At 50.1% G+C, this 26,564-nt stretch overlaps 1 protein-coding gene across 2 annotated transcripts in view; it reads left to right on the forward strand.

Moving 5' to 3' along the window:
- Positions 1-26,564, forward strand: part of PIK3C2B (phosphatidylinositol-4-phosphate 3-kinase catalytic subunit type 2 beta) — a 71,044-nt gene that overhangs the window by 6,690 nt on the left and 37,790 nt on the right. For both annotated transcript variants that reach the window (XM_010369791.2, XM_030934997.1), the window contains exons 2-5: positions 17,428-18,447; positions 22,032-22,132; positions 22,745-22,899; positions 23,219-23,339. In XM_010369791.2, coding sequence (XP_010368093.1) covers positions 17,515-18,447; positions 22,032-22,132; positions 22,745-22,899; positions 23,219-23,339 — 1,310 coding nt within the window. In that variant the 5' untranslated portion in view covers positions 17,428-17,514. The remainder of the gene's footprint in view (positions 1-17,427; positions 18,448-22,031; positions 22,133-22,744; positions 22,900-23,218; positions 23,340-26,564) is intronic.

The following is a 26,564-nucleotide window of genomic DNA, read 5'->3' on the forward strand; positions in this document are numbered from 1 at the left end:
CAGCTCATAGTTCTTGTAATTATTATTCCTCAAGAGCAGTTTTGTGCTAAATTCTAGGAATACAACCTTGAATTGAGTGTGATCCCTGACCTTGAAGGAACCACATCATACCCCTGCTCCTACCCAAAATGCAGGTAAATGGATGAGTTTCTTCATGGAGTGGGGTCATCCTATAAGCTCAATATAAATTGATTGTGATAACGTGGCCCAAGAGTTATATATATACAGTCTTAGGCAGCATTTCCTAGAGATTATAGAAACTAGAACTGTGGTGTTTATTATTTTGGAGATCTCTAGACTCCAAGAATCTGATAAATACTATGGGATGTCTACCTGGAAAAATACATTACAATTTTGCCTTCCTCAAACAGCCTCCGAACCTCTGATCCTATGACGAGGAGCTGTTAACTCTTCTCCTCTGGGTTGGTCAGACCACGCTGAGAACACAGTATTAACGGTTCTGTACTGAGCATGTACTTCGTGTAAAACATTGTGCTAAGCATCCTGAGGGAGCCAAAGATAAATACGAGGTAATCCATGCGGTTTAAAGGCTTAGTGGAAAAGAATGTTTTATACTTAATGAGGTGTTTGTAGGTACATGTTGAAATGATAAAAGTAAGAATGTTCAGCTTGAGCAATGGAACGAGATTTATCTGTACAAAAATTTAAAAATTAGCCAGGCATGGTGGTGTGCACCTGTAGTCCTAGCTACTTGAGAGGCTGACGTGGGAGGATCACTTGACCTGGGGAGTTTGAGGTTACAGTGAGCTATGATTGTGCCACTGCACAACCAGCCTGGGCAACAGAGTGATACCTTGTCTCTTTAAAAAACGAAGGCTGGGTGCAGTGGCTCACGCCTGTACCAGCACTTTGGGAGGCTGAGAAGGGCGAATCACCTGAGGTCAGGAGTTCAAGACCAGCCTGGCTAACATAATGAAACCCCGTCTCTACTGAAAATACAAAAATTAACCGGGCCTGGTGGCGTGTGCCTGTAACCCCAGCTACTGTGGAGGTTGAGGCAGGATAATTGCTTGAATCCAGGAGGTGGAGGTTGCAGTGAGTGGAGATTGCGCCACTGCACTCCAGCCTGGGTGACAGAGCTAGACTCCATCTTAAACAAAAAACCAAACAAAAAATGAAGGATGTTACTTAAAAGATGTGTTGGTAACTGTGTTAATAAATAAATAAGAGGTAATCTTTTTTTTTTTGGGGGGGGATGGAATCTCCCCCAGTCATCCAGGCTGGAGTGCAATGGTGCAATCTTGGGTCACTGCAACCTCTGTCCCCCAGGATGAAGATATTCTCCCACCTCCACCTCCCAAGTAGCTGGGATTACAGGCACCCGTCATCATGCCTGGCTACTTTTTGTATTTTTGTAGAGACAGGGTTTCACCACGTTGGCCAGGCTAGTCTCGAACTCCCTACCTCAGATGATCTATCTGCCTCAGCCTCCCAAAGTGCTGGGACTACAGGCGTGAGCCACCGCACCCAGCCATCTTTATTCTTTTTATTTTTTTTGAGACTGAGTCTCACTCTGTCACCCAGGCTGGAGTGCAGTGGCACCATCCCAGCTCACTGCAACCTCCACCTCCCAGGTTCAAGCGATTCTCCTGCCTCAGCCTCCCGAGTAGCTGGGATTACCGGTGTGCACCACCACGCCCAGCTAACTTTGTATATTTAATAGAGACGGGGTTTCACCATGTTAGCCAGGCTGATCTCGAACTCCCGACCTCTGGTGATCCGCCCACCTCGGCCTCCCAAAGTGCTGCGATTACAGGCGTGAGCCACCATGCCCAGCCTTATTCTTAAGATTAGTGGGCTAATGTCTATAAAAGTGCTTTGTAACTATAAATACCTATACAAATAAAAGCTATTATTTTTATTCTAATCATTAGTAGGGATAATCCAAAGCAGAATGCACATAAATGCAGTAGAGCACATTAAAAATGATAACAATGTGGCCGGGCGCGGTGGCTCAAGCCTGTAATCCCAGCACTTTGGGAGGCCGAGACGGGCGGATCACGAGGTCAGGAGATCGAGACCATCCTGGCTAATACGGTGAAACCCCGTCTCTACTAAAAAAATACAAAAAACTAGCCAGGCGCGGTGGCGGGCGCCTATAGTCCCAGCTACTCCGGAGGCTGAGGCAGGAGAATGGCGGGAACCTGGGAGGCGGAGCTTGCAGTGAGCTGAGATCTGGCCACTGCACTCCAGACTCCAGCCTGGGCGACAGAGCGAGACTCCGTCTCAAAAAAAAAAAAAAAAAAAAAATGATAACAATGTTGAAAAGAGCAAGTCACTTTCATTCATGGGGGATGTGCAGACACTGCTCTTATATTAGAGCCATCGCACATCCCCCATGAATAAAAGGGTGCGGAGGCTCATGCCTGTAATCCCAGCACTTTGGGAGGCCGGGGCGGGCAGATCACTTGAGTTTGAAATCAGCCTAGCCTAGGTGAAACCCCATCTCTACCAAAAAGACAAAAAGTTAGCCAGGTGTGGTGGCAACCACGTCTGTAGTCTCAGCTTCTCAGGAGGCTAGGATGGGAGGATGGCTTGGGCCTGGGAGGTGGAAGTTGTAGTGAGCCAAGATCCTGCCACTGCACTCCAGTCTGGGTGACAGAGCAAGACCCTGTCTCAAAAAAAAAAAAAAAAAGGAAGGAAGAAGGACATGATCAGAGCTCCCCTGTAGGAAGATTATCCTGGCAGTGGAGAGCAGAAACTTTAGGGGGTCAGCAAGGAGACAGACTAGTTAGTGGTCTGTCTCAATCATTCAGGTGACAAAAAGGAATAATTTTTTTTAGTGCTCAATAAAATAATTTTTCAGGTAAGAGAATAATCATTGAGGTAAAAGAAAGGAATAACAAATTTTTTGGTGCCCAATATATGCTTTTTATAGGTTATTTCACTTAATGAAAGTCATCAGAGGCTTGGAAAGGAATGGACCAATTTAAGAGAGATTAGATCAGGAAGGCTGGGGGATTTCCTCTCCTGAAGGATTTTAAGAGTGGGAGAGATAGTTGGGTGTAGTGGCTTTACCTCTGTAATTCCAGCCACTTGCGAAACTGGGGTGGGAGGGTTGCTTGAGACTGGGAGGTCAAGGCTGCAGTGATCCGTGATCACACCACTTCACTCCAACCTGGATGGCAGAGTGAGACCTTGTCTCTTAAAATTAAAAAAAAAAAAAAAAAAAAAAAAAAAAAGACTGGTTGTGGCTCAGCCTGGGAAGAGCACTTGAGAGGAAGTCTAAGGACCTGAACTCCCACTTCTGATCTCACCTCTATCACTGACGAGCTGTATGACTTCACATAATCCCTCTTGCTCATTGGTTCTCTCGTCTCCCAAACCGTGGGGTGTGTTTGTTCACTTTGCTTATTTATTTTTATGTTTATTTTTTTGAGTGGCCTGGGAGAGTGAAATGTTCTGGGATTGGGGTGTGGAGAGCATACAGGTGTTCCAGAATAATCACCAACATCAGTTTAAACACTTAATCAAATGTGATGTGCCTGGGTTTCCACAACAGGATGGGAAAAAGACTATGAAGTTTGGGCTCATACACGTTTCAGTTTAACTCTTGATTCTATCATTTACAAGTTGTGTGACCTTTGGGCCAATTATTACATCCCTTTCCTGTTTTCTACTTTCCTCTTCCATAAAAGAAGGATAATAACGTCCACATTTAAGGATTGTTGTGAGGACTAAATAAGACAGTACCTGGTACAAAATACCAGAGGGGAAAAAAAGGTGTTTCCTTCCTTCTATTTCTGTGATGCTCATATGCAGGTAGTCTTCCCTCCTGTCTCCCCACTTCTCTGCCTCCCTTCTCTTTCCCTTTCACCAGCACAAAGTGTAATTCCCTCACTCCTGTTGTGACAGTACTAGTTTCACAGACCTTGAAATGGCACCTGCACGGGAAAGGTGTTTTGACACAGTTCCTGCGGATTGTTGGCAAAGGATGCTTGCACAGTCACACCCTGGCCGCTCATCCAGCCGAAGCAGTCAGTGAATCCCTGCTGAGAATGACTTCTGACTGTTGCTACCCTGGGAGACCCTGGGCGAGGGTCACATGGGCAAGGGGCTGGTGGAATGTGAGTGTGCTATACTGTGCTGGGTAGTTCACCCTTCTGCTGAGCATCCCCTTTGCTTAGTGTAGACTTAGGTTCTGTCTTAGGGAGATCTGTCTCCCTTGGGACCTTCCTGTGCAAACTGGGGGATAAGAGATCGGAGAAAGGCATCAGGGCATGTACAAAGCAATATCAAAACTCATTGACACGATTCTTTGCTCTGTACTCCTCTGCCTGGCTAAAGTCACTTTGTTTTTTCAAAATCTCCATGACCCATAACCACTCCATGCACAGAGATGCAAAAATGGTCAGTTAATGTCTAAGGCAAAAGTGTTGCTCTTGTTCCCCAGGTGACAGGGCCACCATTTTTATCAGTGTGAAACACGGAGTATTAGGGTATTATGGAGACACAGAATAAAAGTAAGGAGATACTGGAAGGCTTGACCAGGGAGGGCTTCTGAATATCTTTTTTTTGTTGTTTTGTTTGAGACAGGGTCTCCCTCTGTCACCCAGGCTGGAGTGCAGTGTCTCAATCATGGCTCAGTTGATCCTCCTATTTCAGCCTCCCAAGTAGCTGGGACTACTGGGACATGCCACTACACCCAGCTAATTTTTGTATTTTTTGTAAAGGTGGAGTCTCACTGTGTTTCCCAGGCTGGCCTCAAACTTCTGGGCTCAAGCGATCATCCTGCTTCAGCCTCCCAGAATTCTGGGATTGCAGGTGTGAGCCACTGTGCCTGGCCTTTCTGAGGATCTTGAATTCGGATGGAAGCAGGAGAGAGAGAAAGCAGGAGGAAGAGAAAGGCACCCCCAGTGGTAACCGTGGCTTTGAGGCCCTAAGAGTTAGGTACAAATGGGAAATAGAGGATGGGGAGTCCATACCAGGCTGTATGTGCAGGTGACCAGGGCTAAGGGGAAACTGAAGCCTACTGCTGCAACATGTCTAGGGTGACCAGACTAACATGGGCAGTCCTGCTGGGATCCCCTGTGGTCTGGCACCATCAGGACCACTGCCTTCTTCCCATTCCCCCCACCTAGGTATCCTTCCTGTGGTTTGAGGATTCTGGGACACCACAGGCTATCTTGGAGAGTATCTTGTGTCTCAGTTTTTTTTTTGTTTTGTTTTTTTTGTTTTTTTTTAAGAAGGAGTGCAGTGCGGTGGCGCAATTTTGGCTCACTGCAGCCTCTGCTTCCCGGGTTCAAGCAACTCTCCTGCCTCAGCCTCCCAGGTAACTGGGATTACAGGCACCTGCCACCACAACCAGCTAATTTTTGTATTTTTGGTGGAGATGGGGTTTCACCATGTTGCCCAGGCTGGTCTCGATCTGCCCGCCTCGGCCTCCCAAAGTGCTGGATTATAGGCATGAGCCACCACGCCCGGCCTTCAGTTCTCTTTTAAGGCCTTGTACCCTGAGTAGGGTTTCCCCTTTGACCTGGCTGAAGTAGAATCCTTGGTCTCCCCGCTGGGTTCAGTGTCCTTGACTGACCCTGGAGCAGGATATCCTTCTGGCCTGCTACCAGGAAGAATGGAGGCTCCCAGCTTGGGAACTGCATGGCTATAGGCAGAGGACCGTGGCCACCTGGATCAACCTGGGCTAAGAATAGCCAAGGCCAGGGGTTGGAGGGGTCAGTGCCTTAAAGGGGCAGCATTGTGGGGACTGTACTCTAGAGGGGCAAGAGGTTCCTAGACTCAGGAGCTGAGACCAGGGGGAGGCCGTGGAGCTATGGGGCCTAACACTAGAGAGCACCCTGTCTTTTCATGGCTCATTCCTCCCTGGGAAAATAGAAGTCTAACCATTTCCAGGGCCTGTTGGGTTGGGCGCTCTCCTCCTTAGACTCTGCTTTTTAATGCAAATGTCCCTAGGAGGGACTAACACCTTGGCCTCTCACACCCCTGTGTAAATGAGTATCAGATGTTTAGGGGTGTTTCATTTTTCTGCTTTTCTCTGGATTGAAAGACTGGAACTGCTTGAAAGCCAGTGTCCCTTTCCTTTCCTACCCTGGCCTGTGGGGACCCAGGGCTTCTTTACACCTTCCTGATTTAGGGAATGACCAGCCACCCTAGGGGGCCTGCCAGCAGGTCTGGGGGCATTTGGGAGAGGGCTCTTGTGAAGCTCTTCTGCCTGGGGCTCCTTCCATGGCATTCTCTTTGCCTGGGTGCCCCCAGCCTGCTGGAATGCAGAGAAGGAAGAGCCTGCTTGGGGAAGGGCCGGAGCTGCCCCCGGCACTGAGAGGGCCTGTTTTCCTTTTTCTTCTGGGTTTAACCTTTTTTCTCAGACTTCTTTGCCAGTGACACTAAGAATGTGACCTCGGCATGGTGGCTCATGCCTGTAATCCCAGCACTTTGGGAGGCCCAGGCGGGTGGATCAACGAGGTCAGGAGATCGAGACCATCCAGGCTAACATAATGAAACCCCGTGTCTACTAAAAATACAAAAAATTAGCTGGGCGTGGTGGCGGGTGACTGTGGTTCAGGAGGCTGAGGCAGAGAATTGCTTGAACCTGGAGGCGGAGCTTGCAGTAAGCCAAGATCACTCCACCGCACTCCAGCCTGGGCGACAGAGCGAGACTCCGTCTCAAAAAAAAGAAAAAAGAGTGTGACCTTATGGGTCTAGGCCAGCTTCCTCTCTTCTCTTCTCCTGGGAGAGCTGGTGAGGGAGTGAGTGAGCAGGAGGGTGTGTGTCGGGGGAGAGTAGGGTGTGTGGGGGGAGAGTAGGGTGTGTATGGGGAGGGTGTGAGGGGTATGGGATAAGCATGGGAAGTGTGCGGTGTGTATGTAGTGGGGAGATGTAGATGTGTGTGTGGGGTGCAGGGGGAAAAGTGTGAGGAGGGGTTGGGGGTTACACACGGTTTGTGTGATCCCTATGGCTTCAGGTCCCTGAGAGTGAGTGTAATCTATTAGGGATTGCCTTGATATTTGAGGAGTTAGCATTACCTGAAGATAATACCTGAAGTTAGCATACCTGAAGATACCCTGCTTTATCATTAGACTCTGAGTCTAGCTTGCCAGTTGAGGAACACCGTGATAGCACAGGGATAGTGGGCCGGGCTGTGGGCACGTGATGGAGAGCCTTCCTATCCCAAGGGAGGAAAGAAGCGTGGCGTGGGGGCTGGTCGGCACCTTAGCTGGTTCCCATGGATGGCTGGCTCTGCCTTTTTCTGCTTGACTTCCTTTGGCCCTCAGAGCTGAGCAGGTGGCTGTCAGCTGCCAGCAGCCCACCACCCACACAGCCTGGCCCTGCCCATTGGCGCCTGCACCCAGGCTTACAGGCAGTCACCCCCATCCTCCCTACAGACAGCACCACCACCTGGGAGCTGCTGGACCTGCCTGCTCTACTCTTATGTGTGTGATCCTTCTGGGTACTGGGGCTCTGGCATATCTGTGCTGAGTGTATACTTGCAGGGGAGAGCACAAGGCTGGGGCCAAGAGTGTTTCTGAGTATTCCCACCATGCCAGCCTCCCTTCATTGGGTCTACAATATTTTCCCGACTCTGGAGCAGCTCCAGTGGGAGACACAGTACAAAGCCACTTAGCCTTAGTGGTCCTCCCTCTCATCGGGGACAGAAAGGAGGACCCTGTCATCAAGACGCGAGAGAACATTTTGGACGTCTGAGAAAGGTGCTACCAGAAAGCACCCTAGCTATTATTATAATTGACTGAATTAGAGACACTCGCTCAAAAAGAAAGTGTCAGCCCCCAGGAAGGATGTCTTCCTTCTGGAGGATGGTCTCACTGACATTATTCAGTGCCCTCTGATCAGTCCGGTGCCTCTGCAGTTACCCCGACATACATCCTCATCCCCTTGCAGTGGGACTGGGCCCTCATTTGAAGCACGCCTCCGCACTGCCTCCTTGCTCCTTGCAGACCCAGTTGGGTTAGCCCAGCCCCACCGAGCCCAGTGCAGAGGACTTGGGGAGGCAGCTCCTCTGCCGTGGCCTTTCCTGTCCTCTCTCTGATGAGCCCTCCAGGCAGAGCAGAGCCTTGTTGGTATGTTGTTTCCTCAGTTTGGTGCCCTGGCTGGATGGGAACAGCTGGGGCTTGCTTTATGGACTCTGCTGAACAGGCTGGCATCCTCCAGGGAGTCTTCCCCACCCACACAGGAATGAATCCTGCAGAACTGGATTCCCAAGGGCATGAGCTAAGGAAGCTGAGCTGAGGTTGGAGGTGACAGTGGTGACAATCTGGGCCTTGCAGGAGACCTCAGTTTATAGGAAGCAAATGCTGTGTTGAGGCAAAGCTGAGAAAGGTGGTAGATGGGGGAGGCCAGGCCTAAAGAGAGCTGCTGTGTCTTCATCTCCAACTCCACCCATTTTCTGTGTCTTCATCTCCAACTCCACCCATTTTCTGTGTCCTCTTTCATAGGAGCTTCTTTTCTACTTCGCAGCATCTACAGTATTTTCAGAGCATTTAGGGTTTCCTAGGTGTTGCTTTTTGGAAATTCTGTGGCTGTTTTTCTGATACGGGATGGGCTGCTGTGAAAGTTGTGTGTAAAGAAGTTCCCTCAGTGGTCTCCTCAGCTGGAGGCCAAGGTTGGTCAGGGGAGGTCATCCTGGGACCTTTCCTGTCCCCCTACCTTTCTCCGGAAGGCCAAGAAAGCTGGAGGAGTCCCTCATAACTACCATGCCCTTAGAGGGAACCTGGGGTGAACTGGATGAGAAGGATTGGTTCTTGGGTGAGGGAAGAGGGGAGGAGGAAGCAGGAAGTAGGAACCAGACAGAGATGTGGCTGCTCTGGCTCCTGGGATGATTCCTGGGTTAGAAATACACATACTGCCAAGGCTTTTCTTCCGTCTTTGCCAAATGTTCCATTCAGTTGATTGCCAGCTTCTGGTCCCTGGCCCTGCAATCAAAATTGCCAGCTCTAGAGGAAGGAAAGTTTTTAGGGAGCCACAAGCTGCCTCACCTCTTCCATCCTGGTCTCTCCTCATATGCAGAGCCCACAGTCTACAGGGTATGTGGCAGGAGCTATGATCTCCAAGGATTCTATGTGTGTGCATGAGGCCAAATGGTTTCTGAGCTAGAATCGGGGTCTCTGAGTTGGAGTCAGCAGTGCACGCAGACCTGATTTTACGTAGCTGTGACCCACAGGCTCCAACTCCTGTCCCTCTGCTTGTCTAGGACCCAGAAGGACTTTCACTAAACTCTTTTGTGCACTTTGGCTTCAAATTATTGGAGAGTCCAGGGTATGGTATACGCAGGGAGTAGAAGGATGGAGAGTAAGTCCTGGTAGGAAATGCCAGACTGTGTGGGGCTGCTTTTGTTTAGCTATAGAGGTCACTAGAGAGGGGATGTATAAGTGGGAAGAAAACACAAACTGTTATTTTCTGTCTTCTCACATTTGAAACTAAATGAGAGGTACCCAGAGGGCACACACTCCAGAGCAGAGAAATACCTTATTGGTGCATGTGATTCCATAATAGATCTGCCATCAAAGAAGCTTGCTTATAGAGCAGTAGACAACCTGTGGGTTTTCCATAAGGAAGCAGGGATCAGATGCACATTTGTTGGAGGCTGGGAGCTGGCCGGCTTGACCTTAATACATCTCCCTGCTGGAGGAGTCAGATTCCTGGCAGAGTGTGTTGATGTTCCCTGTTAGAGCCAGGCTGTGGGAGGGGCAGGTGGAGCCAGTGGCACGTGTGTGGAGTGAGATGCAGGGCAGCGTCCCCAGCTGCAAAGCCAGTGGGATTGGAGATATGGCTGAGTGTGGGTGCTGGGGGATAGATAGAAGTGGAGGTCCTCTCTGAAGAGAAAAACCTGGACACCAAAGGGTTTAAGTCCTTATGGCTTCTGACTCCCTGACCTTGCCTGCCCTTAAGGGAGGTGCTGAGGGTCCCTTCCTGGGGAAGTCCTAGAGCTGATTCTCTTCCCTTAGTAAAATCTACTGAAAATCAGGATGCCCAAGACTGCGGGCTTGAAACCCTGCATATTCTTCACCACCTTGCTTGAGAGCTTTCTATTTTCCCTACCCACTGAAGATGGTCCAAGAAATGCAGTACCTTCTTGCTTCCTGCTTTACACCCCAAGAGGGGATTGGATTCCTTATGTGTGTGTCTGCCACCTTTGCTAGATTGTAAGCTCCCTGGAATTGTGCCATAGTCATCTGATTACTTCTAGTCTTTAGATATGTATGTGCCTGGCCTGGCATGTAGCTGATACTCAACACCCATTGGGATCCAATCTGTGGCTCAGGGTATGGGGAAGAGATGACCCAGAGTCCTCTAGATTCTCCCAGTCCCAAGCAGAACCATTCTGTTAGGGTGCCTTCCAGCAAGACAGCAGGAACCCTCACCACCCACTGGCTCCAGTGGTGGCCCCTGGGCTCCTCCCACTCTGGCACAGGGACTAAACAGAGCCAGCTCCACTGGAGGGAGTGCCCTCTCCTTTCTTTCCACCCTTTGACTCTGAACCATTGTGTCACTCTGTCCTGACCCCATTTCCTCCCTGGCCAGCCCTCAGCCATCTGTGGGCAGCTGTGAGACTGAGTTTGGTGCCTGGTGCAACTCAGACCCTGGCACCGACCTGCTTGGCCATAGGCATATCCTCTTGTTTCATCAGCTGACTGGTGCTTTTTGGGGTGCCTCTACCCAGGTCCTCTTGTCTTCCTGAGAGTTCTGAAATCCTCTTCTGTGGGGTCAAATGTGACTGCACATTCGAATCACTTTAGGGGCTTTTGAAGCATCCAGCATCCAGGCACTCACCCTACTGAGTCAGAACCTCCAGAGGAGAGGCCGGGAATGTATATATTTTTAAAGCTTCCCAGATGACAGACAATTGCGGTCACTCAAATGTGGAGTGTGCATTAGATGATATTATTGTTGTCAATGTTAAGTTTTGTGGGTGTGCTCATGGCATTGTGTTTACATAGGAGAATGCCCTTGCTCTCAGAGATTCAGACTGAAGTTTTTAGAGGCAAAGTGTTTCTTACGCACACTTTGCAAAGGGCATCTTAGTTTCAAATGGTAAAGTAGAACAAGAAAGAGCAAATGTGGGGAAATGTTAACAATTATTGCAGGCAGGTGGTGAAAGAAAACTTGCTGTAACAGACCTTCTGGACGATTTCCATCTGTTTTCTAGGAGGTAGACATTAGGAGAGAACGCAGCCTGAACCACCAAGGTGTATAACTCCAGGAGGCACCATTCACATGGTTTTATTTTTTGTGGTCAGGGGTTGTCATTCACATAGAATACAATGTGTGGGGTGCCCCCTGGAGTTGTGTGACATCGTGGCACTGGCCCCAGCCATCTCTCCCTGGATGGGCTGTAGAGTAGCAGAGATGCAGGCCCTGGTCTACCCTTCCTCTTTCAAGGGACCAACATGGCTATTTATTTTTATACAGAATCCCTAGTAGCCCTTGAAGACTAAGGGAATAGAGCAATCTTTATTTTTATTTTATTTTATTTATTTTATTTGAGACAGGGTCTCTGTCACTCAGACTGGAGTGCAATGGCATGATCATGGCTCACTGTAGCCTCAAACTCCCAGGCTCAAGCAATCCATCCACTTTACCCTTCCAAGTAGCTGGGACTACAGGTGCATGCCACCACACCCAGCTAATTTTATCCCCCCACAGGATGGTCTTGAACCCTGGGCTCAAGTAATCCTCCCACCTTGGCTTCCCAAAGTGCTAGGATTACAGACATGAGCCACCACGCCTGGCCCTAGAGCAATTTCTAATGTAGAACCTGACAGAGAGAGAACTGAATTGGGGAAGCGGGGAGGCAGGAAACATGAAACCCTGATTCCTAAAATACTTTCTGCGTATCCTCTAGTCCTGGAAAATGAAATCTAGGGCTTGAATTTTTAGAGGAAGCCAGCTCGCTGTGTTTCAAGGTCGTTGGGACTGGTTGCTCCTGCCTTTCCGTCTCTGGAGTTCCCTCATGTCTGGCTGCTGCTCTCTGAACCTTTACTTCACCTTGGGGGTGGCCCCCCTAGTCCTGTGGGGGATGCTGTTTGTCCTGTTTCCTCACTGCCACCTCTCAGCATCATAGTGAGCTGAGTGCTGAGCCTTTGGGAGGAGCATTGCCAGTGTGGCCCCGGGCGTGAGATCTGTCAGAGAGCTGGGCTTCCTTCCCTGTGTGGCTGAGACAGTCTAGTGGCGGCCTGTCCCAGAGCCAGGAGGATGGTGGTTAGAGACGGGTAGCTCGCCTTTCTTCCGTCTGAATTCCAGTCTGGGAAGAGCTTCAGGAACAGCGCCTGCTTGGATCACCCTGGGATCACCCTTTCCTTCTCTTTCCTGTAATTTTGGAGTCCTCTCAGAGATTTGACCTAAGGAATTGGTAGGTTGGAATCAAGGAATCTCAGAGCTGGAAGGCATTGTGTGTGGTTTTCTTGTCATCCTTGCACCTGTCTTACAGATGCCAATCCAACTTGGTTAGTTCCAAAACCCAGTCCTGTGTTTGAAGGATACTAAGGAGCACACCAGTTACATCCTGACCACCCATCTCCATGTCTGAAAATTCCCCACAGTCCCAGAAGGTTCTGCCCTGACGTTCCAGTTCAAGCTCGGTGGAAATGATGGGAATTTGGAACTTGAGGAACATAGTAGGGGTGATAGATCCATAAACATGTAATTTTGAATAAAATATCTTAAACCTGTGTTTAAAATATACACTGGTTGCTATTGGGAGCCAATAGCAACTAGCAATTTGGAACAACTTGAACCAAATCACGGAGGTATCACATACATGGTCATGAATGGTTGGAGATGAGAGGGAGAGCAGGGCAGGAGAGAGTCTTATGAGAAATCAGAGAGCCTTTGAAGGATCTTAAGCAGGAAGCGAGGTGATGAGATTTACATTTTAGAAGAGCCCTCAGGATGCTCTGTGAAAAAGCCTTGAAGAGGCCAAGGTTAGTAGGGGGAAGAACTATTAGGAGGCCATTGTATTAGCCCAAATGAGAGAAGACAAGGGCCTGAATTAGGGCAACCACAGTTAGGATAGAAGGAAAGATTAGCTTTGGGAAGTGTTAAGGAGGAAAAGGTGGCATGCCTTGGCAATTGGAGAGAGGAGTGAAAGGAAGGGGGACTCTAGGATGACTACAGGATTTTGGCTTGGGGGACTGGGTGGTGCCATTCACCACAATGGGGAACTAGGAGCAAGGAGCAGATTGTGGGGAGGAAAGAAGATGATAGTTGAGTTTTGGACATTTGGATTTTGAGATATGAGTGGGCATATAAACTTGAAGGAGAGATACATATTTGGAATCATTAACATGTGAGTAGTATGGATAGGAAACAAGAATAGATGAGATTGCCCGAGCAGTGGGGGTAGAGTTAACAGTAAGCTGAGAATAGAATCCTGAGCCAACACCAACATTTCAGGGGTGGACAAAGGAAGAGGAAGACAAAGAAGGAGGAGATGGAGAACAAGAGAAAAATATCTTCATGAAAGCCAGGGGGAGAGGGTTTAAGAAAGAAGGGAATGGTTTGTAGAGTCAAATACAGCAGCAGTGTCCAGGCAGGTGGAAATGGCTACCGAACTGGGCAGCCCAGGCATTGTTGCAGGAGCAGTTTTAGTGGGATGTAGGGGGCAGACACCAGATTACAGTGAGTTAAAGAGTAAATGGGAAGGGAGAATTTGGAAATATCAGGTGTAGTCCACTCTCTGGAAGCTTGGCTGAGAACGGAAGGATGAACAGAGAGGACAAAAAAGTTAAGGGGAGCCGGGTGCGGTGGCTGACTCCTGTAATCCCAGCACTTTGGAAGGCTGAGGCGGGTGGATCACCTGAGATTGGGAGTTCGTGACCAGCCTGACCAACATGGAGAAACCCTGTCTCTACTAAAAATACAAAATCAGCTGGGCGTGGTGGCGCATGCCTGTAATCCCAGCTACTCAGGAGGCTGAGGCAGGAGAATCACTTGAACTTGGGAGGCAGAGGTTGCAGTGAGCCCAGATCATGCCGTTGTACTCCAGCCTGGGCAACAAGAGCAAAACTCCATCTTATTTTTTTTTTTTTTTTGAGACGGAGTCTCGCTCTGTCGCCCAGGCTGGAGTGCAGTGGCCGGATCTCAGCTCACTGCAAGCTCCGCCTCCCGGGTTTACGCCATTCTCCTGCCTCAGCCTCCCAAGTAGCTGGGACTACAGGCGCCCACCACCTCGCCCGGCTAGTTTTTTGTATTTTTTTAGTAGAGACGGGGTTTCACTGTGTTAGCCAGGATGGTCTCGATCTCCTGACCTCGTGATCCGCCCGTCTCGGCCTCCCAAAGTGCTGGGATTACAGGCTTGAGCCACCGTGCCCGGCCAAAACTCCATCTTAAAAGAAAAAAAAAAAAGTTAAGGGGAGGTGTTTTAGGGTGTGGGGTTTTTCCTTTCTTGTTAAGATTAGATGAGGCATGTTTATGTGCTGAAGAGAAAAACCACGTTAAGGAGAAGAGATTGAAGATACAGGAGAGGGAAGGGAAATCCATGGAGCATTATCCTAGAGATGAAATGGATGGGGCAAGAGCAGAAGAGGGTTGTGCCTCAGCAGGAGGCAGGAATCTGCTTCCCCTGGGCCAAAAGGAAGAAAGTGAAGCTGAGTGCAAGTGTGCATAAGTGAGTGTTGGAAGAGAGGCTGGAAGTTGAAAAAGATTATTTCCAGTGGCCTGAATTTTCCTCCTCAGAGGAGTGCCTGCTAAGGCAAATCTTAATACTCTGCTTGTCCTAGCTCAGCACTGAAAATACACAATCATTCTCTGGATTAACATGCCTAAGCCCAATCCAACTTTGAGCATTTATCTGGTGTCTTCTATCTGTAAGGCACTAGGCCCTCCTTTTCCTGGGACCAGTCTCCCAGCTCCAGGCAGCTAGGTTCTGGATATCTCCATCTGCTTATGCTACTCTTTTGAATTTCAAATAGCAAGACTCCCTCATACCCACTGTGGATAAAAAGTGATCTGTAAGGAGCTGTGGAAAGGCAGAGAAATTAAGTTAACAGTGAACTGCTTTAGATACTCTGAGGCTGGGCTTGGGCCGGTCTCTCCTTGGTGAACTAATTCCTAAGCGCAATAGTTGTCAGATTCACTGAGCCAGAACCCTTCAGACCAGGGTCCTGTGCCTATACCTGACAGATGTACCAGGGTCCTGGGAGGGCACCCCAGGGAAAGGGATAACTTTGTCCTAACTTACTTTGAATCTAAGCAACTTGCCACCCAAGAATCTATCTGAGCCTTTTTCCTATTGATGTTTTCAACATTCTAATCATGAGGAGTAATTTCATGTTTGTTACCTGTTGGGTGAAGCAGTACAATAGAATGAACATTTTTTGATAATTTTTATGGAACTGTCAACCTTTTGGCTGCTGATGCTAAGAGTCAGAAGTGACTACTTCACACTGGTCTCCCCCAGCCTAATCACAAACACACATTCATAGATTCACAGTTCTCAGGTTGGGCTACACATTAGAATCTCCTGGGAAGTTTTTAAAAAATACCATTACCCTACCGCAGATCAATTAAATCGGAATCTCTTGAGAGTATTCGGGCTTGAGTACTTTTTTTTTTTTTTTAGACGAAGTTTCGCTCTTGTTGCCCAAGCTGGAATGCAATGATGTAATCTCAGCTCACTGCAACAAGTGATTCTCCTGCCTCAGCCTCCTGAGTAGCTGGGATTACAGACGCATGCCACCACGCCTGGCTAATTTTTTGTATTTGGCATGTTAGCCAGGCTGGTCTCAAACTCCTGACCTCAGGTGATCTGTCTACCTCAGCCTCCCAAAGTGCTGGGATTATAGGCGTGAGCCACTGCACCCGGCCAGCCTTCAGTACTTTTTAAAAGTTCCCCCAGTGTTCCTAATGTTGCAGCTGGGGTTGAGAACCACTGGGCCAGACTGACCTTGTCATTACCACCATTTGTTGAGTGCTTCTCAACTCTGTTCACATGATGGCTTCTAGAGAAAAGGATACCAGCACTGAAGTAAGTGGAAGCACTGGCCTGGAGATCCTGTGTGGCCTTCTGAGGGCTGTGGCGGGGGGGTGGGGGCGGGGAAATCAATATTTTTGGCATACCCATATGAGATCAGGTAGCCGGGTCTCACCTGTTGGCAAGCTTTGTTTTCTTTTATATATTGGTGTATTTGGGGAGGATCCTAGTGCAAGCTGAGTAATTACAAGGTCCGTTTAACAGGGTTCTCTTGTACTTTTCATTTATAGTTTTATTGAGGTGTAATTGACATATAATAAAATATGCATATTGAAAGTGTATAGTTTGATAAGTTTTGACATGTGAGTATACCAAAGAAGCCACAAGCAAGATAATAAACATTCATCACCTCCAAAGGTTCTCTTGTGTCCCTTTGTAGTCCACCCCTTTTTCCACTCTGTCCCCCATATACCGCTGATCTGCTGTCATTATAGATCAGTTTGCATTTTCCAGAATTTTATATAAATGGATCTTACATAGTCATACTGTTTTTTCTGGCATCTTTTACTCAGCAAAGCTATTTTAAGATTATCCATGTTATTGCCTTTGCCAATAATTCATTCCTTTTTATTGCCAAGTAGTATTCAATTGTATAGACATCACATTTTTAAAAATCCATTCACTGTTGATGGACATTTTGGGATATTACAAATAAAGCTGCTGTGGATATTCATAAGCAAGTCTTTGTGTGGACATATGCTTTTATTTTTCTTGGATAAGTAGGAGTGATAGTTGAATCCTATGTTAGGTGTATGTTTACCTTTTTAAGAAGCTGTTTCCCAGAGTGGTTGTACCATTTTACAGTCCCCACCAGTAGTGTATGAAAGCTGTCCTCTTCAAATTGACTGGAGAAGCTTTGCTTCCATCTCTTCTTCTTGGGTAATAGAAGGTGCCTTTTGGCTGGGAGTGGTGGTTCACGCCTGTAATCCCAGCACTTTGGGAGGCCGAGGCGGGTGGATCACCTGAGGTCAGGAGTTCGAAACAAGCCTAGCCAACATGACAAACCCCTGTCTGTACTAAAAATACAAAAATTAGCCAGACGCGGTGGTGGGCGCCTGTAATCCCAGCTACTTGGGAGGCTGAGGCAGGAGAATCACTTGAACCTGGGAGGCGGAGGTTGCAGTGAGCCGAGATCGCACCGTTGCACTCTAGCCTGGGCGACACAGTGAGACTCCGTCTCAAAAAAAAAAAAAAAAAAAGAGGTGCCTTTCTCTTTTTGGAGCACAAATGACAGAGGTGAGTATAGGGATTAGGGCGCAGAGATGAGGCACGTAGAGATGAATGGATGGGTAGTTGGATATAATAAATAGGTAAAGTTGTCTTGGTATCCCTTTTTTCCTCTGTCTTTCTATGCTTTCCATTAGTTGTACACACCAAAGAAACAGGCACTGGCCCAGATTATGTCACCTAAATTGGATTATTAGTAAATCTCTCTTTGTGACTGATTGATATTTTTACCCCTGCAGATGCCCAGACAGCATGTCACAACCCTCCAGAACTGACGTTGGCAGGAAGTAGAGACTTCTTTGTCACCTGTGTCCCCCGTCCTCGCCATGTCTTCGACTCAGGGCAATGGGGAACACTGGAAGTCCCTGGAGTCGGTGGGCATCAGCCGCAAAGAGCTGGCGATGGCCGAAGCCCTGCAGATGGAGTATGATGCCCTGTCCCGGCTCCGGCACGACAAGGAGGAGAATAGAGCCAAACAGAACGCAGACCCCTCTCTCATCAGCTGGGATGAGCCTGGGGTAGACTTCTACAGCAAGCCGGCAGGAAGGCGGACCGACCTCAAGCTGTTACGCGGTCTCTCTGGCTCTGATCCTACCCTCAACTACAACTCACTCTCCCCACAGGAAGGGCCGCCCAACCACTCTACCTCCCAAGGGCCCCTGCCTGGCCCAGATCCCTGGCCCAAGGGCTCCCTGTCTGGGGACTACCTTTACATTTTTGATGGTTCAGATGGGGGAGTTTCTTCATCCCCAGGACCAGGGGACATAGAGGGCTCTTGCAAGAAACTATCCCCACCTCCTCTGCCTCCCCGAGCTTCTATCTGGGATACCCCTCCCCTGCCTCCCAGAAAGGGGTCCCCCTCATCCTCCAAGATCTCCCAGCCCAATGACATCAACACTTTCTCATTGGTCGAACAATTGCCGGGCAAACTGCTAGAGCATCGGATCCTAGAAGAGGAAGAAGTGCCGGGAGGTGGGGGTCAGGGGCGCCTACTGGGGTCTGTGGACTATGATGGTATCAATGATGCAATTACTAGGCTCAACTTGAAATCGACCTATGATGCGGAGATGCTGCGGGATGCCACCAGGGGCTGGAAGGAGGGCCGAGGGCCCCTGGACTTCAGCAAAGACACCTCTGGAAAACCTGTGGCCAGGAGCAAGACTATGCCCCCTCAGGTGCCCCCCCGCACCTATGCCTCCCGCTATGGCAACCGAAAGAATGCGACGCCTGGCAAGAACCGTCGGATTTCTGCAGCCCCGGTGAGCACCTTCTTGTGTTTCTTCTGCCTTCCTTTCTCCATGTCCTTCAGAAACAGGGACTAGTCTCTCTGCTGTTCTACATCCAACTCTGCCAAGTCCTTACCCCTTTAGGCCTCTCCTACCCTCTTTTTCTGCCACTGGGACCCTGGCTCTTGTAGGGGAGGTCCAAGGGAGGCTTGATTTGGGGTGGATACCAGTAGAGGGAGGGCTCCTTCTCAGGGCCAGGTTTCATGTATCTTGGCCAAAATGGTCCTTCTGGGGCAGGCATTTGGAAATCCTGGTTCCTAGCGTGTGCCTGCTTCCTGATGTAAGGACTGAATTGGGAGTTAGGGGATTCATTATTGACTGGCTGAATGGCTCTCTGGACCAGAGCAAGTTGCTTCCGCTTGCTCTGAGACCCCGCTCTGCCAAAAACACTGTGTGGCGATGAAGATCATTCACAATAGTAAGCACTTGTTTAGTGCCCACTGAATGCCAGACCCTGGTCCAGATCTCCACAACAACCCTTCCTCATAGTCCAAAGCCACACAGCAAGCAATAGCAGGGCCAGCATTCAGCCTGGCCTCTCTCATTCCTAAGCCCTCTCTCTCCTCTCTTCCCTTTCTCTCTCTCTTTCTCTCTCTCCCCCTGCTCTGTTCTTTATTGTGATAAAATATACGTAACGTAAAATTCGCCACCGTAACCGTGTGTAAGTGTGTAGTCAGTGGCACTGATGACATTCACATTGTTGTGCAACCCTTGCGTTATTCATCTCTACCCATTCTGTTTTCACAATGAAAATACTTAGAAAAAATATACGGTATGACAAATAATTTTATTTTTATCAGTACATAGTGTAAAATAGCGAACTATCTAGGTCAAAGCCCCTAGGCAGGTACCAGGGCAGCTCTGATCTTTTTTCTGGTTTAGGGGAGCTTCAGCAGCATCTCCTGGGTGGGACCAGAAGGCCTCTTTGTGTTTCATCCTTGGTCGCTGGAAACCCTGGCTGCAAGGAGTCAAGAGACAAGTGATACCCCCATGGCTGATGCCTTTCTTTTGAGATGGAGTCTCGCTCTGTCACCCAGGCTGGAGTGCAGTGGCATGATCTCGGCTCACTGTAGCCTCCGCCTCCCGGGTTCAAAAGATTCTCCTGCCTCAGCCTCCCAAGTAGCTGGGATTAGAGGCACCTGCCACCACGCCTACCTAATTTTTGTATTTTTAGTAGAGACGGGGTTTCACCACATTGGCCAGGCTGGTCTCGAACTCCTGACCTCAGGTGATCTGTCCACTTTGGCCTCCCAAAGTGCTGGGATTACAGGCGTGAGCCGATGCCCCTGGCTGCTGATGCCTTCTGTGACAGCTTAGCATTCCATTTCATTCCGTCCTGGTTTCCTCCTTAGCCATTGTTTAAGGGGCACTGGGGTTTTCCCACCTTGTGTCTAGCCTTTGGGAACCTTCCCAACTCTGAGGAGCTACACAGTTCTTCCTTCCTCTGCTTCTGCTAAGAGAGGCCCCCAAAAGCAGAATCAGCTCCTGGGATAAGCCACATCCCATCCCTAGAGCTCAGGGATTTTTAAAGGCCCTGCTCTGAGAGGTGGGGCTATTCCCGCTATTTATAGGGACTGGGAGATTCCTGTTCCCAGCTCTGAGTTCCTCACACCGGGCTGGGCCTGCTCACTGAATCAGGGCACCCTGGTAGGTGGTCACCTCTGTCAGTCCTTCTCTCTCCTGCCTCCCCCACTCCCTCACCCTTCTCCATCCCCTGCATGTCATCAGAGTTCTGAGATAGAGCTCAGCCCAGAATCTCCTTGAAGAAGCAGGCACAAAGCAAAAAGCTCTTGCCAGTTCTGAGTGGGGAAATGCGGCCTTGGTCCTCCCCGGCTCAGCTTGTTGCAGGGTCTCAGCCTGCTGGGAGGGGGGACCCCTTGGGCCCTCGGCCTATACCACCGCCCCGCTTTCGTCGGGCTTCCAGCCGGAGGGAGCCTCCTTATCCCAGGCCAGTGGAGCCAGCTTTGGAAATGGCTGGCTCCGAATGCCAGCCTGATATCCCCACTGCCAGCCTCTGCCCGGCAGACTCCCCCAGCCAGCATCGGGCGATGCCACCAGGGCCTGCCAGCCGGGCAAACGTAAGTGGCTTTTGTTTTCTTATGGTGCCAGTGAGTGGTACAGAAAGGGCATGACAGTGGCCTTCAGTGGCCACTCTGTTCTCTCCCTCTCTCCCTGTCTTGCCTTCTCTTCCCTCCCCCCACTGTCTCTCTCTCTTTTTTTCTTCCTCTCTCTCTCCTTCTCTCTCTTGTGGGTTAATTGCTGACAGTGGTACTATTGTTTTGACTGGGACACAGGCACGAACTTGGCAGAGCCAGGGCCTCACATGCCAACTGTCCCCACTGCTGCCCTCCCCTCTGTGCTCCCCCGCCCCCCGCCGCCCATGCACGCCCAGGGGAGCAAGGCTTAACAAGAGAGGGTCAACCAGAGGAAACAGTCTGGATATTCAAATGAGGAGCTCAGTTGCTGTCATCTGCCCCAAGATGCAGGGAAGACTTGAGAGTAGCCAGTGGGTTGGATGAGAGATGTGAGGTGTTGCGATGTGCACAGGCCGGAGCTAGACTCCCCCCAGAAACAGCTGTTGGAACCACATGCCGGCCGAATCTCCATCTGAGCTGAAGCCTCGTTCCCCAGTATGGCCTCCCAGGCTGCCCTGAGCAGACCTCTCAGGCAGAAACCCGTCATGCACCAGCTCTCCCTCCCCCTCACTTCCTTCTCCCTAGGGCTGGGCTACAGGCCTTGCTAGGGGCTTCTTGAGGAAGCCTCCTGGGTGACTGAAAGCAGCTCTGGGATGGGAGACCGTTTAGGACCTTGTCTGAGAATCCCACCACCACACACATACTTTGAGAGAGGAAGTGGGGCCAAGGCAGGATCCCTGACATTCCAGTTGTTCAGAGCTGGCTGACTTGGAAGCCAGAGGAGCCAAGCTTCTACCAGGTCCTCCCCTGCCCAGACCACTGCTTTGACGCTTTCTTCCTCAAATGGCATTTGCCCAGAAGGCACATGTGTCTGAGTCATCTCCTCTATCTAAGGGTTCTGGGTCTCTCTCTGCTTTGGGTCCCTGGGACTCGTGGATATTGAGGTTTTTGACCAGGGCCAAGCTTCCCTGGGTACCATTTGGGCAGCCCACCTGCTCTAGCCTCAGTGGAGGGGCTGGGAAAAACAGCTGACTGCTCTGCTCCCCATCACGTCTCTGGGAGAATCCCCCAGAAAGCCCTTGTTGCAGGAGCGGCCCAACAGCACTGGATTGCCTTACCGGCTGCCTCACGCTCATCAGACTGTCCCCTCCTAAAGCAGCTTTGGCCACACTCTCGTCCGTGTCACCCAGGCTTCAGTAGTCAGCCAGAGCTTCACCTCCTTCTTCAACTTGGCTCCTGGTCTCCTAGGACAGCTGATACATGTATTCCCGGATGTCCCATATGTTCTTGTACCCCTTTCATTGAATGTTGAGTGACTAGAAAATCTTTTCATCTAGAGTTTGAGTTTAGGTCTGGGAGTACCTCATAGGGAGGGGACACCATGAGAGAAAAGGCACTGAGTCGTCTCCTCTTCTCTTAAAGGTGGGCTCCCGGCCCCACACCGTTGCCAATGGCCATGAGTTGTTTGAGGTCTCAGAAGAGAGAGATGAAGAGGTTGCTGCATTTTGCCACATGCTGGATATGTAAGAGCTAAAGAATGGGGCAGGGGATTTGGGAGGGCTATGGGGGATGGGGAGGAGGGCCATCCATTTCAGAATTTCCTTTAGGAGGGAAGAAGCACCATAATTAAATAAATCTCAATTCATAGCTATGAAATGCTTCCTACAACAAGTGTCTGCAGGGTTTTTAAAATCTTAGATGTTTCACATTTTTAACAAAATTCATGAAACCTCCATTGACTGGTCAAAGTATCCTGATCACTCTAGGGTCTGACCCTCAGTTGCCCTTAGGAGCAAATGTACCCCAGCTGGCGATAAGAGTGTTATCTGGAACTAAAAGAGAAAGGAAATGGATTCATTAAAAAATTTTCCATTAAACTTAGCATGGAAAGCTTTGTCATTTTAGGACTATTTGTACTGTTCAACGGTGGGAAACATTTTGCAGTTAGAAGTGTCAAGATGGGGGTTTCTCAGAGCTGCTACCCCACTGCCCCCATCCTGGCCTGCAAATTTGGAGGGCTGGGCTGACTGGGGACAGAGGGGCTCTTGAGCCTCCGAGCGTGAGGGTTCCAGCAGACCTCTTCTCGACTACTCTCTTCTAAAGGCACAGTGAGGGTATTTTTTCTTCCTGTACAGCCTTCGATCTGGCTCTGACATCCAAGACTACTCCCTTACCGGCTATGTCTGGAGTGCTGTCACCCCTAGCCCAGAGCACCTAGGGGATGAAGTCAACCTGAAGGTGACTGTGTTGTGTGACAGGCTTCAAGAGGCACTCACTTTCACCTGCAACTGTAAGTTAGTGATGGGGGAGAGGGTATGAGCATCCCTTGAAGTGGGGTGGGGATGACTGTGTTTTGGACTCCGTTCCCACCTCATCTTGTGGCCCAGATGAAGGGCAGTGAGGATGCTCCTTTGGGGGCGGGGGGGCTGACTTTGGGCCCAGCTTTCTAGTGCAGTCACTTTCCCCAACTCTGAACTACTTGCCTGCTTTGTCTGGTTGGTGATGGTGCTGGAGAATACTTAGCTGGGAAGGGGGATCAGGGTGAGAAAACTGAGACCCATCTGCCCTGACATCCCTCATCATTGTTTCCCCTGCCTTACCCTTCACAGGTTCCTCCACTGTAGACTTGCTTATCCACCAGACCCTGTGCTACACCCATGATGACCTGAGGAATGTGGACGTGGGTGACTTTGTGCTAAAGCCCTGTGGGCTGGAGGAGTTCCTGCAGAAGTGAGTGAATGGGTGGGAAGTAGCCCCTGCCTTCCTGGTAATAAGATTGTGAGGGGGCTTCCTGGGATTGGTGCTGGGACCGGCCTGGCAGCTCCGCCCCAATCCCACAGTCAAGGCTCCTGCTTTCTGGGCATACTCTCGGCCACGTCGCACTTTCCCCAGGAGCTCTGTCTTCCAGCGGGGTTGGCTGACTTCCTGAGCCAAGTCTGCTGTGGAAAGAGCTTGGAGCTGGGATTAGGCAAAGACTAGGTCATATCTGCTTGCAGATTCTGCTTATGGAAGGATGTGTGTATTTGTGTGGAGGAGTGGGCTTGGGGAGACTATATGGGTAGGGCTGTATCTCCTGCTCTAGATTATGTGTGGTGTTTTTACGGCTGGGGCAAAAGGAGGACTGGGCAGAAGTGCCCTCGTGGAGCCCAGGGGAGAAATTACAATTACTGTCTCTCCCCATTCTCCTGCCAACAAGCCTTTTCCCCAGCTGGCCCATGCAGCTAGTTATTCTCCTCCCAAAGGCATGCCTCCAACTCCTCTCTATCCTGTGCCCTCTGTGGAAAGCAGCCTCCCTGGAAAGTCTGATGTGGACCAGCTGAGGCAACCCCCTTTCCACTACCCTGGGCTTTGGAGGGCTGCAGTGGAAGGGAGGCAGGGGCAAGGTTGCCACTTCTCAGATGGTGCAGCTGTGTGACAGCAGACAGATAAGATCTGCTTTCCTCTCTTAGGCTTCAGGGCCGCTCCTCCCCCAATCTCTGTCCACTTGGAGGAAGCACGTCTTGGGAATGGAGAAAGGAGAGACCTGTGTCTCACTTCTTAGGAGTGCCGTATAAGTGCCACTGCTTGCTTTTTCTCTCTCTTATATCCAGGTCTAGATGCAAGGATGGTTGATCTATGGCTAGAGCATAAGATTTGGCAGTCAGGATGGAAGATTCATTTCTGGGCTTCTTTCTTTTTTTGAGACAGAGTCTTGCTCTGTTGCCCAGGCTGGAGTGCAGTGGCGCCATCTCACTCAGCTCACTGCAGCCTCCACCTCCCAGCCTCCTGAGTAGCTGAGATTACAGGCATAAGTGCCACCAAGCCCAGCTAATTTTTGTATTTTTTAATAGAGATGGGGTTTCACCGTGTTGGCTAGGCTGGTCTCGAACTCCTGACCTCAGGTGATCTGCCTGACTTGGCCTCCTAAAGTGCTGGGATTACAGGCATGAGCCACTGTGCCCAGCTATCTGGGCTTATTTCTTTAAATTTAGGGATATCGTGGGGTCCTTTCTGGCCTCTGCCTCCTCATCTGGAAGCCAAGGGAAAGGAAAGAGGCAGGGTCCTGTATGGTACAACTCCAGGGTACCCTTCAAGTGTGCCCCAACTTTAAACTCATTCAATGTACACACTTTCCCCAGAGGAACAGGAGGGGTCCTAGACTCAGGGTGGCCTGGCAGAGAGAGTGTCAGGTGGCCTGCCACTGTTAGAAGGGAACAAGGGTACATAGTGGGTAAGTTGGAGCTCCTGCTGACACCATTACACAGGTTTGAATTCTGACTTGCCACTTACTAGTTGTGAAGCCTGATGCTCAGGGCCCTCTGTAAGCTGCCGTGAGGGTGCAATGTGAGAATGACCTGTGAGCAAACAGTGAATACCATCAGGGAAGGAGCAGCCTACAGAGAGAAGTCCTAGGGCTCTGGGCTGCACAGATCCTGCCATTTCCCTTGCAGCACCCCAAATCCTGGAGCCCCTGGGTCCGGAGGTAGTGGGAGCTGTCAAGTTCTACCTTCTTGCCAAGACCCAGGTGAAATATTCTTAGTGAGGTGGGACAGGGTCAGTGGTCCTCAGATCACACCCCTCATACTCTGACTTGAATGCATAGAGAGGAAGGCCTTCCACAGAGAAGATCAAGCAAGTCCCCAGGAGACCTGTGTCCATGACTCCTGGCCCAGGAGCCCAGCTCCCACCCAACAGAAAAGCACAGTGTTGTTTCCTGGCCCAGCCCCCAGGCCCTCAGCACATGATGACTGCCCGGGGTGGGAGTGGAAAGGACCCTCTGGGGGTTCCAGAAATCTGCTAGTTCCCAAGGAAGCCCTCAAGATTTTCTACCCTGCCTGGCAGGAGGGGCTGATACTGAGGGGGTGAGTGGGTTCAGGATGCAGGCTGCTCTCAGATAAGAACCTTGAGGCAGTCCCGTGGGAGGGTTGGGTTTCCTGCCACCTCCCCCAGCCCCACCACACTCTTCCTTCCTCCCAGGCTCTCCCACCAGGCCCAGCCCCACAGCCCAGCCTCACCATCTCCAGGTTTTGGCTGCACTTCAGTTTTAGATCTGATAGGGCCTAGATCAGAGGCTTGGTCCTGTCGGGATGTGGAGAACCCCTCACTCAAGTCTTCGCTGGACCTAAACGACCCTAGGCCCTGCACCTCCACCAGCTTCTGCACATAACGCCCCCCTTATGCTCCTGTCCTCTCCTCTCCATTTCTGGCCTAGATTCCCAGCTCTGCTGAGGAAGGAAGTCCTTTTCCGGCTTCTGTTACCCAGCTGCTGAGGCCAGGCCCAGGCCTGCAGTGCTGGCCTGGAGGTAGTTCTTCCTCTGCCCCTCCTCTTGGGTTTCCTTACTGATGAAGGTGTGATTTGGGAGAGAGGAAGAGGTTGGATCACTGAGGGGCTCCTAGGCCTTCTCTCTGAAATGGGGAGTCTGAAACATGGGCGCTTGAGCAGGTGGGACTGGCATGCATTTGGGATTTTTCAAGAAGTCATAGAAATTTGTAAGGTTATTCACAAGCAGGCAGGGCCAACAGAGGGAAGATAGAAAAAGAACTTGGGTGGGGACACTGATCTGGAGGCTTGGTGGGTTTTCCCCAAGTTATTTTGGCCTCAGCACCCTAGTTGGTAGCATTGGAAGAGGGGTGACTCGCTGAGCTCCCACACTGGAGCCTGAGCACAGGCAGACTCCAGCATGTCTCTTCCTGGTTGTTCCCTGCACGGAGGCCCAGAGGATAGGGCTTCAACAGCTGCTCCCTGTGATGTCCCTCTGTTTCCCCACTCTCTCCAACAGTTCCCAGCCCTGGAGTGAACCAGTGATTACCACACGGGTAGTAAATACCTAAGAGAGTCAATATTTGTACCGACCAAGGATTAAGTATATGAGGTGGCTTTTATTTAGACAGACCTCTGTTCCTTCTCCTAAGCTCTACCCCATGACATTTTCTAGGAGCCAAAGTACGGTACAACACAGGTACTACCCCCTTACC

The sequence above is a fragment of the Rhinopithecus roxellana genome, chromosome 8 (genome assembly GCF_007565055.1).
Source record: "Rhinopithecus roxellana isolate Shanxi Qingling chromosome 8, ASM756505v1, whole genome shotgun sequence".
Taxonomy (NCBI): Eukaryota; Metazoa; Chordata; class Mammalia; order Primates; family Cercopithecidae; genus Rhinopithecus; species Rhinopithecus roxellana.